The 15,718-nt window shown below is 34.5% G+C and overlaps 1 protein-coding gene across 1 annotated transcript in view; it reads left to right on the top strand.

The window, feature by feature from the left end:
* Positions 1-13,555, top strand: part of CAPZA2 (capping actin protein of muscle Z-line subunit alpha 2) — a 70,581-nt gene extending 57,026 nt beyond the window's left edge. Inside the window, exons 6-10 of the mRNA XM_081147846.1 lie at positions 1,270-1,349; positions 6,110-6,188; positions 8,222-8,293; positions 12,047-12,109; positions 12,631-13,555. Of these exons, the coding sequence (XP_081003972.1) occupies positions 1,270-1,349; positions 6,110-6,188; positions 8,222-8,293; positions 12,047-12,109; positions 12,631-12,771 (435 nt within the window). The 3' untranslated portion in view covers positions 12,772-13,555. The remainder of the gene's footprint in view (positions 1-1,269; positions 1,350-6,109; positions 6,189-8,221; positions 8,294-12,046; positions 12,110-12,630) is intronic.
* The last annotated feature ends 2,163 nt before the right edge of the window (positions 13,556-15,718 follow it).

The raw sequence follows: 15,718 nt of genomic DNA, 5'->3' as shown, positions 1-15,718 counted from the left end.
TACTTAAAATCCTTCAACGATTCCCCATTGCATGTAAGATAGAGTCTAGGCTTCTGAACATAGCTTTCCAGGCCCTATGAACCTGGCCTCTGCCTACCTCTCCAACCTAAGGTGACCATATGTCTTGGTTTATACCTGCTGTCCCAACATAATTATTAGTACTACAAATAGAACCCTATTTCACTCTCAGAAGTTTCCTGGTTAAGACAAAAATTCATACGGTCTCCTTAAATATCTAGCTCTCAATAATTATTTGAGAAATATAGCAGTATAACCTAAAATACCTTATAAGTTCTTCGAATTATAACCTTGTTGATTAAGATTATTTTGGAAGAATAATTCAAAAATAAGGTGGTTAGGTTGAATTAGAGAGTCCTCACTTGTTCTTGGGGGATTAAAATGCACAATTTATTATTTCTAAAGCAGTAGGCAAGAAGTAAAATGACATCATCATACCATCCTTGGCATTCCCTTAACAATCTTGCTTAGTTACAAGTAAATTTTCACCCTGGCTGGTGTGGTTAAGTAGTTAGAGCGTTGGCTGAACACTGAAGGGCCATGGGTTCAATTTCCAGTCAAGGGCACATACCTGGGTTGTGGGTTCTCTCCCCACCCTGGTCCGGGCACCTGCGGGAGGCAACCAGTTGATCTGTCTCTCTCACATTGATGTTTCTCTCTCTCTCTCTCCTCCCTTCCTCCCTCCCTCCCTTCCTCTCTCCCTCCTTCCCTCCCCCTTTCCCTCTCTCTCTCCCTCCCTCTCTTCCACTCTCTGAAAAGCAGTGGGGAAAAATATCCTCAGGTGAGGATTAACAACAATAAAAAATAAAAGAAACACTTTTATTTTAAAAAAAATAAGTAAATTAACTTTCTCATCTCTATCCGGATATTTTTTTAAATGACTAGAGAAATTGCAATCCCTAAGATTGTGAAGATGATAATCACAATCTAGGTCTAGTTTTTATTTGCATGGAAACAGCCAGATTGGTATCTAATATGTTCATGCTTCTCATGATACTTGTGTTTGGAATGAAAACTATGGTGTCTCTAGAATGTTTATGACTACTTTAGAATACAGTCAGTTTTACTTAGTAAATTGTATTTTATTAATTGTGAGTTCTTTTATGACCCAGTAAGAGTCTGTGATTAAGTGTTCATATTTGAGTATTATATGTTCCTGCGAAAGCGCTATACAATTTTCATTATCTTATAGATGTTTAACGTTGAACTTTCTATGGCCCTAAATTCACTCTTGTTTTGTTTGCCATCAAGGTATATGGTAAAAAAATAGATGGACAGCAAACCATTATTGCATGCATAGAAAGCCATCAGTTCCAAGCAAAAAACTTTTGGTAAGTCAAAATTTTTGTGTGTTGGGGAATTTTTACATTGTTTATATTCTTTGTAAAAGGTTCTTGCTTTATTGATTGGGCCTATACCTCATTTGTGTATGATTGACGAAGAGCAATCTAAACATAATATAAAACTTCAGCTTTTTTGTGAACCAGAGATTCCACTTCTGGGTATATATCTGAAGAAACCCAAAACACTAATTTGAAAGAATATGTGCACTCCTATGTTCACTGAAGTGTTATTTACAACAGTTATGATAGGGAGACAACCCAGGTGCCCATCAGTAGACTACTGGATAAAGAAGTGGTACATATCTACAATGGAATATTACTCGGCCATAAAAAAAAGAATGAAATCTTACTGTTTGCAGTAGCATGGATGGACATAGAGGGTATTATGCTCAGTGCAGTGGCAGTCAAAGGCAGATACCATATGATTTCACTTATATGTGGAATATAAAGAACAAAATAAAATTGAAACAGACTCATACACACAGAGAGCGAACTGGTAGTTGCCAGAAGGGAGGGACTTGGGGGACTCTGTGAGAGAGGTGAAGGGATTAAGAAGTACAAATTGGGCCCAGCCAGTGTGGCTCAGAGGTTGAACATCGACCTATGATCCAGGAGATCACCATTTGATTCCGGGTCAGGGCACATGCTCAGGTTGCGGAATCCATCCCCAGGGGGGGATATGCAGGAGGCAGCCAAGCAGTGACTCTCTCATCATTGATATTTCTCTCTCCCTCCCTCTCTCTGAAGTAAATAAAGATATATTTTTTAAAAATAAGAAGTAGTACAAATTGGTTAGTTATAAAATAGTTAACGAGGTTGTAAGTAAAGCAGGGAATATTGTCAGTAGTATTGCAATAACTGTGTTAGGGTACTGGAAATACTGAGGGGAACATTGTGTAAAGTATATGATTGCCTAACCACTAAGCTGTACACCTGAAACCAATACAAAACTTCAGCATTTTGATATAAGAACAGTATCTGCTCTATAATCAGCCTAATTATCTAAAGGTAGCAATAAATCCATTGACATTCAGTGAAAAGAGCATGGGAGAGTGTTGAGTGTTTTTAAAGACTAGCAAGCAGCCTCCTAAGGGAATATGTATGCCTGTGAGCAGACCAATTGGAGGCCCATATGCTCATTCTGAGAAAGGATTGTTTCTGAATGAGACTTATATGAGAGAAGAGGAGAAAGGTAATTAAAAAGTAAAGAATTACAATTTTTTTGTGTGAACTTTGGGGCTCTGAAGTAGATATTTTCATGTGGTTTGCCTTATGGCTGGTTAGCCAGTGTGAGGAAGTAATGACATATTTTATACAGTGAGGCATATTAGAATCATGCCTTATAATCTTTTGTACAAATCATTTGATTATTCCTTATGAAAGCCTAGTCCCCCAAGGCACTGACTTTTCCTGTTAATCTCTGATCTTTGACAAGTTGTTAGGCCTTCTTACTCTTTTTTTTTTTTTAAATATATCTTTATTGATTTCAGAGAGAGGAAAGGAGGGGGAGTAAGAGAGATAGAAATATCAATGATGAGAGAGTCATTGATCAGCTGCCTCCTGCACGCCCCCAAATGGGGATGGACCCCCCAACCCAGGCATGTGCCCTGACCGGGAGTCGAACCCCGATCCTAGATCGACACTCAACCGCTGAGCCACGCCCAGCCAGGCAGGCCTTTTTATTCTTAAGCAAAACTTTCTGAGACATCTATTACAAAATTCTGAGGCTCTCCAAGACTTTATAAGTTCAGAATTAAATGAAATCTTTATCTTTATATACCCCTTTTTAGTTAATAAATGCTATGGTCATCAGAGTAAATATGGTCATAACATTTATCTTTTAAGTGTATTAGTCTTTGATTTCTTAGCCAGGTTGGTCAGTGGTGCTCCTGAAGGTGTCAGTAACCCCTGTAGACCAGTTTGATCTGTTTAACCATGTTAGAAATAAATGCAAGGTTGCGAAGTTAACCAAGAACATTTCGAGGGCCCTAGCCGGTTTTGCTCACTGGTTAGAGCATTGACCCTGGGACTGAAGGATCTCGGGTTCAATTCCAGTCAAGGGCACACACCTCCAGTTGCAGGCTCGATCCCTGGCCTGACCAGGGTCACATGTGGGAGGCAGCCAATCAATGTGTCTCTCACATTGATCTTTCTCTCTGTCTGTGTCTCCCTCCCTGTCCCTTCCACTCTCTGAAAAGCAATAGAAAAAATATCTGTGGATGAGGATTTAATAAAAAAAAAAAATAGGACATTTGAAAGAATGCAGATACATTATCACTGAAGGAAAATCAGTTTCATATGTAAACATATGCCTTAATGACAAGCTACAGTCACTTAGGTTTCTACATTTTAGTCTTAAAAACATGTAGCATTAATCTACCAGTATCCTAAATAAATAAATCTGCACAAAATCACTATTAATTTATGCTGTTTGTGTTAGGATATGTTAATAAAATCAACCTTGTTGAAATTGAACTACTTAAAGGAAAATTCTTGTTACTGAGTTTAACCTTAAAGTATAATAGAGATGTTATAGTAAATTTACTGATTAGTTTCAAAACTATAATTTATTTGAACTCTAGCATATGTAAATGAAGATAATGTCTGTCCTTGAGTTTTCTGTTCTCACTATTTTACTTTACATAAGTAAAGTAAATTTTTCTGAATTTTTCTTTCTAAACTACCAGAATGAATATTAATATCATTGAAGTTAAAAATGACTTCCACTTTTTGGAAAAGACAATATTTATTTGATATTCCAAAGTGCTAAACGTCACATAAGACTGTAATCTCATTAAAATCTAAATATTTTGGTGCAGAGAAATACATTTCAATTTACCTAAAGTAAAAATGGAATAAAAATCAGAAAATACTAGTCATGGGTGTTTTGTGGATTTCACTGGGGACATTCTCTTCTTGGTCTCTACTGTTTCCCTAATTCTAGCAGTATTAGGGGACTTGATAAATGTTTGTTGAATAAAGACACATTTGTAATTACAGCATTAATAGAAGAGAGGGGAAGATTATAATTAAAGGCTACGATGTCTTGACTGTTTACACCATTAATGAAAGGGCCCTCTCTTCTCAGCATCATTTACTATTACTATATAATAATTTCTTTAGAAGGATCTTTTGAAAGAATTCTCAAATTTGTACCATTATTTGATGTGGGATTTTTTTTTTCTTTTCACAATCAGTGATATATGCATATTGTCATGATAAAACAGAAATGTATATGCTTAGAACTCACTAGTGCTTGATACTAATAACTAAATAAAAGGAATAACTTCTTTTGGAATTATGAAATAAAATGAATAGACCTAAGTTCTTTCCAACTGAGCTTCTATGGATAATTTTGGATGAGTCACTAAAAATCAAGACATGTTATAAAATTCTCTTTTATTTTGTACAACATATAAATTGTTCTAATAATAGTACTTTTCAAATGTTGAGTGTTAACTTTGGATATCAGAGTCTCATCGTTCTACAGATTTTCATGATTGGTTAGACTGCAAGAATGTTGAAAAGAACCCAGAAATAATTTTATACCAAAGCCGGTATAGTGATCTATTAGCCCTGTGATTATCTTACAAATGTACACTGTTCAAAAAACACTAGCAGGCCCTGGCCAGTGTGACTCAGTGGTTAGAGTGTCAGCCCAGGCACCAAAGGCTCATGGGTTCGATTCCTAGTCAAGAGCGTGTACCTGGGTTACAGGTTGGATCCCTGGCCCCAGTTGGGGCATGTGCGGGATGCAGCCAATCGATGTGTCTCTCTCACATCGATGTTTCTCTCTCTCTCCCACTCTTTCTCTCCCCCTCCCTCCCTTCCATTCTCTAAAAATCAATGGAAAAAGTATCCTCAGGTGAGGATTAACAAAAAGCAAAAAACTAACATTCAGATTTGCATATCAGAATGTCTTTAGCATGCAAAGAACAAGTAAAGGTGGAAAGAAAAGGAGTTGCTATGAAAAGGCTATCAGGGGAAAAAAAGGATAAAATTCATTACCTGGGAGACAAAAATGAATAACATACTTGTTATTTGTTGTAACCTCACAATTTCCTACTATGAGGAATGTGTATTAATTTGTATGCTGAAAATCATTTCAGGAAGTGGGAAGAGGATGTGCCTTTGATGTAAAAACTTTAAACCTAAAATTGGAAAACGGGGGAAAATCTGATGCTTATAATTCTTTATATCCCTTTTCTTTCCAGATATCAAAACCTCCTTAAGAATGTTGTATTACTGCCCTGGCTAGTGTGGCTTGGTTGGGCATCGTCCCATGCCCCCAAAAGGTGGCTGGTGGGGCACATGCCCAGGTTGCAGGCTGGATCCCCAGTAGGGTGTGAGCAGGAAGCAGCTGATCGATGTTTTGCTCTCACATCGATGTTTCTCTCTCCCTCTGTTTTCCTCTCTCTTTTAAAATCAGTTAAAAAAAAAGCCATCTGTTCTTTTAAAATTATTTGGTACTTTGTATCACTTAGTGGATATTGAACTGCGTTGACTGTATTTATGAAAGCCCATGATAATCTAAATGTTTACTTATTCTTATTTAAAACATAAGTGAGTCAGTTGAAGAAATAGCTTAAATTTTTTCTTTAAAAGTAGCTTATATATTTTAGTTTAATGAATATCCAACATTCATCTCCCACATCCTCTCATACTATAACGTTAAGTTCAATCTGGAACTTAAAATTTATTCAAATTATTTTCCCTACCTATTTACAGCTGCTGTTTTTATTTTTAAGGAATGGTCGTTGGAGGTCAGAGTGGAAATTTACAATCACTCCTTCAACCACTCAAGTGGTTGGCATCTTGAAAATTCAGGTGGGAAATAAAAATTTGTTTAGTGATCTCTAAATGATTATGAATAGAAAAACAATTCATAAGTTTACATTTTCATAATATACAATAACCATTTCTTCAGACCTTTGTGTTGAGGAAATTGGAAAACAAGTAGTGCGAATTTCATCTTTTAAATAACCTTGTAATTCATTCTCTGTAGTCATCAAGAATCTGTAAGGGTCGCTGAAACAGATTCCAAAAATAGTTAAAATTAGGTGTTATCATTTGATCTGCTCTTTATATAATTTGTTCATAAAAGCATCTTCTGTCATCTCAATTGATTGGAATTGGGTGAAGTATGATATTAATATGTGTATTTATATCTATAAATGTATTATATGTATATATTAATATGTGTATTAATATATTATGTGTAAATATATGTACACAGTACATATATGAATATCTTCTGTACTCATATTTGGCCTTTTACATGAAACCCATTTGGACTGAATTCTTTGACTTTTAATGTAAGCTCAAATTTTTATGTAGAAGACTATTTCATAACTAAGACCAAGTTTCTCAGTATAAATACTACTAAATAAGTTAAAGAAAAATACTGACTAATCCTTTACTATCTTGGTTCACAAATTTGTTCAGTACATTTGTTGATAACTATCATAAAATGTATTGTGCCAAGAGCCATAAAGGAATAAAGATGAATTAGACACTGCTGCTCTATCATCTGGCTCCAATATACATTCCTGTTAACTTTTTTGCCTTGGTGACTATCCCTTCAGGGCTTGAAAGCGGACTGTTTGAATCCCAGATCTGCCAGTTACTAGTTGTGTGACATCAGAAAGTCATTTAAGTTTTTTGTTTGTTTTCTCACCATCTAAAAGCACACACACACAATTAAAAAGCTCATATGACTATGTAAACATTAATTAATATGAACACAATGATTAGAATAAAGGCAGCCATTAAGTACTTAATGATTGGTAACCATTTTTGTTGACATTCTCCCCTTTAGTTAGGCATCTGCAGCTCTCTCCTGGAGAATTTATAAAATGCTGCGCCTGTTGGACCAAAGCTTGTTGAGATCCAGGATTGTCTGATTCACATTTCTATCTTGAGCACTTAGCATCATGCCTGGCATATAATCGTTACTTTATTTTGTTGAATTGCTGGGCCTTTTGCCGTTCCCTAATCCATTTTTCACATTGCCATCAAGAAAGATGATTTTTAAAATTTAAATCTGTATGTTACTTGACTGCTTACGACCATTTTAGCAGTATACTCTTACCTACTAGATAGTCCAGACATGTTCACATGGCATTCAAGGCCCATAATTGATTTGCTCCCTACATACATAGTTTCCAGCCACTCCTCTCCCTCCCTGACCTCACATACATTCCATCTATAAGTATCTCAGAGCCTTCCTAAAGTATGCTGCTCTCTAAGCTCAGTTTTCTTATCTTCCCTGATTTGTTAGTCATTTTGCTAAAACCAAGTGTAGTGTTGTCCCTTTTTCTGAAGTCCTTTTTTCTAATGCTTAGAGTCTGGAGTATTACTAATTTACTTTTTACATACCTGTTATGTTGTGTTGAAATATGAGGTCAGGGACTATTTTTTAAAAAGCTATGTGTCCTTAGAGCCTTCTTAGTAGGAAGCATGTATAGTAATCAGTTAATGGTTAGTGAATAAACTCATGTCTTTGAGGAATTAAATAATTAGTAGAAATACACAAAAGAGGAGCAGTGTTGAGGAGTGAGTATTGTGAGCTCGGTTTTGGAAATTCTGAGTTTAGCTATCAGAATATCTATGAGGTAAAAATTTCCAGCTGTCTGGTCAATGGAGAACTTGCCTGAGTGATTGCAGAAGCTACTAAATTGTCCTCTCACTAGACTAAGGGCAGGAAGTGTTGCTGGGATTTGAAAGGTCAGGAGTTCATCAGTGAAGTCTAGGTCACAGCTGGAATTGATAGTCATATACATTGATGTGGTTGTTGAAGCCATGAGGATCATGATGGTTCCTGCCTATAATGTGGTTTCTTCAATTTCTTTTTTTAATAGGTTCATTATTATGAAGATGGTAATGTTCAACTAGTGAGTCATAAAGATATACAAGATTCTCTAACAGTGTCTGTAAGTAATTAATTACAAAATAAAATTTAAACAACCTAATACTCCTGTAAAACTAGTACAGATTTGGAAGTAACATTTTAAGTAACATTTCTGCTTCAGATCAAAGTGTTTTCAGATAAATTAAAGATGGTAAGTAATGGAAATTTGTACCTAACCTTTTTTACCAGCTTTAATCAACATAGTCTAATTTAGAACATTCTTGTCCTCTAAAAATCCAGTACCCATTATAAGTCACTCCTCATTCCCCTCCATCAGCCCTTTCCCCAAACCCCTCTCAGGCCTAGGCAACCATGAATCAATTTTCTGACTATGTACTTGCCTATTCTTGACCTGTCATATAAATGGAATCCTATAATACGTGATCTTTTGTGACTGGCTTTTTTCACTTAGCATGTTTTCAGGGTTAATCCATGTTGGAGCAAGTGTCAGTATTTCATTCCTTTTTATCACCAAATAATATTCTATATACCACATTTTATTTATCCACTTATTAGTTGCTGAATATTTGTGGTATTTTCTACTTTTTGCTGCTATGAACCTTTGTGTACAATTTTTTGTGCAGACATTTGTTATAATTTCTCTTTGGTCTATATGTAGCAGTGGAATTGCTGGGTCATATGGAAGTTCTTTGTTTAATCTTTTGAAAAACTTCAGACTATTTCCAAAATGGCTGCATTATTTTACATTTCTATGACTAGTATATGAGGGTACCAATTTTTCCACGTCCTCACTAAAATTTATGTCTATCTTTTTGGTTATAGCCATCCTAGTTGGTATGAAATGGTATCTCACTGTGGTTTTTATTTACATATTCCTGATGGATAATGATAATGAGCATCTTTTCATGTATTTATTGGTCATCTATGTATTAAAAATGTCTATTCAGATCTTTTGCCTATTTCTTAATTGGTCATTTTTGTTTTTGTTGAGGAGTTGTTGGTTATATATTGTGGATACAAATCCTGTATCAGAAATATAATTTGCAAATTTCATCTTCCATTCTATATATTTTTTCACTTTCTTGATAGTTTCATATGCAGAACAAAAGATTTCAATTTGTTTTGTTTACTAATCCTCACCAAGGATATATTTTTCCCATTGATTTTTTTAAGAAAGAGGGAAAGGAAGGGAGGGAGGAACAGAAGGAAAGAGAGAGAGAAACATGGATGTGAGAGAGACACATCGATTGGTTGCCTCCTGCAAGTGCTCCTCCCCAAGACCCTTAGGTGTGCAGGCCAATGCTCCTAACCACGGAGCCACACTGGCCAGGGCAAGATTTCAGTTTGATGTAGTCCAGTTTGTTTCTTTTGTTACTTGTGCTTTTGATATATTAATACAAACAATTGCCTAACCCATGGTCATGAAGATTTACCTTGAGTATTTTTTTCTAAGAATTTTATAGTTTTAGCCCTGTCAACATGGCTCAGTGATTGAGCATCAACCTGGGAACCAGGAGGTCACAGTGAGATTCAGGGTCAGGGCATGTGCCTTGGTTGTGGGCTCAATCCCCAATAGGGGGTGTGCAGGAGGCAGCCGATCAATGACTCTTTTATCATTGATGTTTCCCTCTCTCCTTTCCTCTCTCTGAAATCAATAAAAACATTTTTAAAAGATGTTTTAAAGAAAGAATTTTATAGTTTTAGCTCTTAAATTTACATCTCTGATCCTGTATTTAACTTTTATGTTCGTACTGTTTGTTTGTTTTCCCTCTCTGTCTATTGGGATTATGATTTAATGAAGTGTTTTGAAGTTCAGCTTTCAAATTCAAGAAGCTTTGAGCTTGGTTTTATTTCCCTGCAGAGTTTTTTCACACATTCTTTCCACTGCGTGTGCAGCTATTTCTTTGTGGAATTTCGTTGCCCCAAGGGTATTAATAATATAATATTGCCATGGCATTTTCCCATAAGCATTTGTTACATACCTAAAAGTACCAGTAGTTATTTATTATTTGTTTTTTTGTTTATTTTTTATCCTCACCAGAGGAGTGAGGATATTTTTTCCATTGATTTTTAGAGAGAGGGGAAGGGAGGAGGAGAGAGAGAGAAACATCAATGTGAGAGAGACACATGGATTGGTTGCTTCCCTCATACAACCTAAGTGTGGGCAGGGATAGAACCTGCAACCCAGTTACGTGCCCTTGACAGGGAATCGAACCCATGACCCTCCGTTGTGCCGGCTGACGGTCTTACCACAGAGCCATGCTGGCCAGGGCTAGTACCAGTATATTTTAATATCAATGACTAATATGCAAAATTAGCCAACTTAGAAATACTAAGGAAAAGTTTATTTTTAATTTGAGAAAGCATTTGATTTAACATTAAGAAACATATATAAATGTGTTAAGCCAAACAGAATAGTAGAAAGCTATATTTCTGTAAAAGTTTTCATTAGCACTTAGGTGATTTCTGCTTTTTTTTTTTTTTTTTTTTTTTTTCCCCCTAAGTGGTACTCTTCTTACAAAACTTGCCAGTAAAAAGAACTTTACAAATGTCTGGCTCTCCATGAGACATTGTATTCAGCATAGTTCTGTATCATGAGCATATGTACAGTATTACTTGCTTAACGGGGTATTTGGTTATTATCTTCTTTGGGGAACTTCACATTGGACAGAGATTCTTAAGAGTAATTTGTCTGCAAAAATTATAGACTGTTGAGTTGTGAGTGATGGTTATTATAGTAATTAAACTTAACTAATGTGTCAGTTTGTGCTGAGTGTTTTAGAAATGTGTTTTTCACTTTATCTTAATAGGGTTTTCATTGTTATTGTTTTTGCACAGAGAAAAATGCACCCATTGTATAAATATAAATATATATGTGTAAATATATAGTTGATCCTTAAACAGTGTGGGGGTTAGGGTTGCCGACCTTCTTCACAGTTGAAAATCTACATGTAACTTTCGATTCCCCAAAACTTAACTACTAATTATCTGTTGTTGACCATATGTGTTAATTGACCAATAACATAATCAATTAACACATATTTTGTTTATGTATTATATACTGTATTCTTACAGTAAAGTAAGCTAGAGAAAAGGAAACACTATTAAGAAAATCATAAAGAAGAAAAAATACATTTACAGTACTGTGTGTATTTTTTGAAAAAAATCCAAATATAAGTGGACCCTCGCAGTTCAAACCCATATTGTTGAAGGGTCAGCTATAAATTATATAGTAAGGTATTTTGAGAATTTTACATTAACATTGTTTTATACAAAAGTTTAGATTTCCATTAACTTTACTGTTAGGAAAAAAAAAAAAAATCAGAGAATCCCATATATTAGAAAGTTAAAAAAATTCCGGAAAGTATTTAAACAGTACAGTAAATTCACCTTAAACTTCAAAATATGCTTTTTAATTGGTAAAAATTTTTTACTGTATTATTATGGCAATATTTACATATAGTCGTTAATTAGGAATCTAACTTTTTACCTATAAAGATTGTCTATTGGAATGCATGTCAAGTGTTATAATTGCATTTTTCAGCAATGTGTATTATTAAATTTTTTCTTTCCTTAACCAGTGAAACACTGAGACCAGCCTCATTCTATAGACTTTTCAAATAATTTTTTCAAGTTCCCCTTGGACTTAGAATAATTCTCTTACAATATTTTCCCTGTATTATAATTTCCATCTGTTATTTATTAAATTATAACACATTTTAAATGTACATATATTAGCATACCTATTTAAAAATAATAGCAGTATAGTTTTAAATTAATATTTTATTCACTTTTGGGTTTGGTTTTTATCCAGAATGAGGTGCAAACAGCAAAAGAATTTATAAAGATTGTAGAAGCTGCAGAAAATGAATACCAGGTATGACTTTCAAAATTCTTTTGTCTATATTTATAAATAGTGGCACTGAAATTTTAATTTTAGTCATAAACATGAATTTTTTCATTGTTTCACTGTAGTAAGAGTAGTCTTCTTTGTGTGTTTTTTGTTTGTTTTTACTTCAAGGGCAAACTTGTAAAAGTGTAGGCAAAACTCATAGAGTATTATTCAAAATATGCCAAGGTTTTAAATGATTATTTTGTTTCTGCTTGGAAATTTTAATTTAGGAAGTGTTTCCCAAACCATTTGGATTAGTAAAATAGATCCAAAATGAGGATACACAAATGTTAACTCATTCATAATTTCATTTCATTTGAATTTAATTATTCAAAATTATTATAAACTTTTTCTTTTAGCTGCTTTTAAGCCGCTTTTAAAACCATATTGGGTTTTTTATTTAACTTTTAAAAGGAATGAAACAGGCTGCTTAAATAAAGGTTTCTCCTAAAACATCTGTGTTTTAGAAATCTTCTGTTCCTTTAATTAACTGCTATTTCTCTTAGACTGCCATCAGTGAGAATTATCAGACAATGTCGGACACTACTTTCAAAGCCTTACGTCGACAGTTGCCAGTTACACGCACTAAGATTGATTGGAACAAGATCCTCAGCTACAAGATTGGCAAAGAGATGCAGAATGCATAAGATGAACATTGCATGATTGGATCATTTTAGTATCTTTGTGTTTTTAAAAATCTCATTGCAAAATTATTCAGAACTATCAAGGTGCCCAGTCAAGTGGGCAGTTGCCATTTAAAGATCACTGTAATTAGTTTGGTTAGAGCACAAAGCTTAGCTAATCAACCATTGTTTTTCGTTTCTTTTGTTCAAAGAGGATTGAAAATCAGTTTAGTTTAAATGTCTTTCACTTTCTGTTATACCTTTCTTACAATGAAGAGATGATTCCTCTAGTTTAATGTTAAAAGTTTTTGAAGTGTTTCAAAAATATATTACTTACCATAAACCTAAAATTGTTGTCTTTTGGTTTATGAAGTGTGTAACTTTTGATATTTGCCCAGTTCTTTTTAATGGGGTCAATAATGGACTTTCTAGTTTAAGGTGGTTGATGGATTTAGCTATATATGCTGCTAAAGAAATTGTCTACCTTTTCTCCCTCACCTCTTCCATTTATGTAAGATTGAGATTAGAGGGAAAGTTTTTTATATCAGTTGTGTTTAAAGCTTTCAAGAAGGTTATTTAGCTAGCTTAGTGTTTAACTAAACTTTTTTTAAACAAGGCCAAGGTCTAATGCTGTTTTGAGATTCTATAATTAAATGAAAAAAACTTATTTCAGAAATGCATTTAATGCTTTTTCTTGTGACAGTTACGCAAATTAGCTTGAATTCCATATGTTCCTGAGTTATTTTTATCATAAAGCCACAAATGTATTATAACAAGGCAAATTGTAATATATATAATCCTGAACTCATGACCGTGTCTCAGTTGATTTTTTCTTGGATTAAAAAGTACTGAAATTCAGTGTGACATTAAAAATGAAAATTTTCTTATTTATTTGAGTAGAAAGTCACTTACCAGTGAGTCATATATTATTTTAAAATACTTTCTTTAAATATTGTGATTCTTAACTGGTTGTATATTAGAAAAGCTGGGAGTACATAAGGTTTGCAGTTACAGTCTAAATTTTTCCATCGTCCTGTGCATCATACGCATGTTTATAATATTTTAAAAAATAAATTTACTGATGCTACAGGGATTTCAGGCCTGTGCTGAATGTTAATATTTACTATAGGGAGTGGGGTGGATTATGGTTTCATCAGTCAAGTACCACTTATTATACTCCAGTGGGATTCTTTCCTCACATACTCCTGCAGATGTCTGTGCCTGGAAATGTTTTTTTAAAAACACCACTTTTATTATGTATAATAAAATATTTCATTAGCTTGAATTGTATAGATTTTTATAATTTTCTCAATGAAAGCATATTAATTTCTTTTTTAAAATCACTGTTGGGCTTTGAAAGCATTGAAATATGAAATGACATTTTTGATTAAATCATTTTCTCTAGTTTTAAAATACAAGTTTTGTCACATTGGCATTCCCAAAAAAAAATGAATTGGCAAATTTAAGACATTTTCAGTAGCCTGATGATTCTGAAGTAAATACTAGATGAACCTTTAATTGATTAGCTCAGCTGTTTCACTTGGGCTATTGTGGGTTTATATCCCCTAAAGGTTGATTGCTTTGGCTCTGTTTTATAACCTAGAATGCTTTCTTGAAAATACATGTTATTATTTTTAAGGTAATGTGCATGTGAAAGGTAATATTTATCAAAATAATTCTGAACACAGTTTGAAATAATGGTCATGCAATAGAGTAGTCTTTTATGGTCTAAAATTAGCATTTTATTGAAGTGCAAGAATGGAAACCCAGCATAACCAAAAGCTCAGGGATGTAATTTTACTAGGACCCATTTGTCTGAATCAAATAGGCTGAAATATGGAGGAAAGAGCAAAATATGGGAGAACAATGAGGAGGCTATTTCAATAATCTAGTTGAAACATTGCTGGTTTGGCCTGAGGTGATGGCTGTAGGCTGTAGAGAGGGTGACTTCTGGATATATGTTAAAGGTAAATCAAGATTTGTCAGAAGGTTGGTTATGGAATGTGAGGGTAAAGAAAATGCTGAGGATTTGGGGGTTGAAAAATTGGGGAAGATTTGGGTGGGAAGATTTGGGTCAGGAGCTCAGTTTTAGTTTTCAAGGGGAAATACCATGTAGCAGTTGCATACTAGAGACTGGGTAGAGGAGTGCTCTGAACTAGAAGAATGGCAAACAGTTTGAAAGCCAGATAAAACGAAGGACTCATCAACGCTAGTGATAATAAACTTAAGGTGAGACCAGTGAGCATGGCTCTTTGTTTTTCTTCAGCCATATAAAGTTGTATGGGTACGGGTATAGAGCAGATAAATTGAATTTAACCAAGGTTGTGGTTTTGCCAAGAGAGTATGACTAACCACATGGAAAGGGGGACAAGGAATTTAAAGCAGGTAAGTAGGGAAGTGAGGACTTGACGGGAAGGGAAAGATAGTGAAAATTATGGCATGATCAATGGATTGTCGGCGTAAGAAACGTACAAACCTGTAAAAATTTTAATAAGGTTTTATTTGAGCTAGACTGACAACAGTTGCTGGGAAGCAAGATCTAAAATGCTCCAGAGAATGACAGTTTGCAGTTCATTTTATTGCATTAGAGATAAAAGAGGGAACTTAAGGAAGATTACAGAAGGGTGGAAGACCGCAAGGCTGGGATTGGATTTCAGGATAGTTAAGATTATGTGCTTTCTTGGGAGCAGTTATTATTTCTAGCATTTCAAAGGTGTGTTAACCTAGATGCACAAGAAAAATGGACAGGGCTTGCTTAAAAACCTTTCACTAAAGAAGTTACAGGCCTGGGGCGTGATATTACCCACCATGACCTGCCCAGTTAGGGATTTATGATTTGTTGTTACAAAACCCCTTTTTTGTCCATGGCATGTTCAGAGTTGGGATACTAAAAGGAATGATCTAGAAGTTTAGAAAGTGGTGGCTAGAGTGTGTGCTTAAAAATGAGATTTTGAGGAGTTCAAGTTATTAG

Source organism: Miniopterus schreibersii (genome assembly GCF_964146895.1).
Source record: "Miniopterus schreibersii genome assembly, chromosome: 9".
NCBI classification, from domain to species: Eukaryota; Metazoa; Chordata; class Mammalia; order Chiroptera; family Miniopteridae; genus Miniopterus; species Miniopterus schreibersii.
The sequence above is the reverse complement of the archived record's forward strand: the minus strand, read 5'-3'. Positions and strand labels throughout refer to the sequence as shown.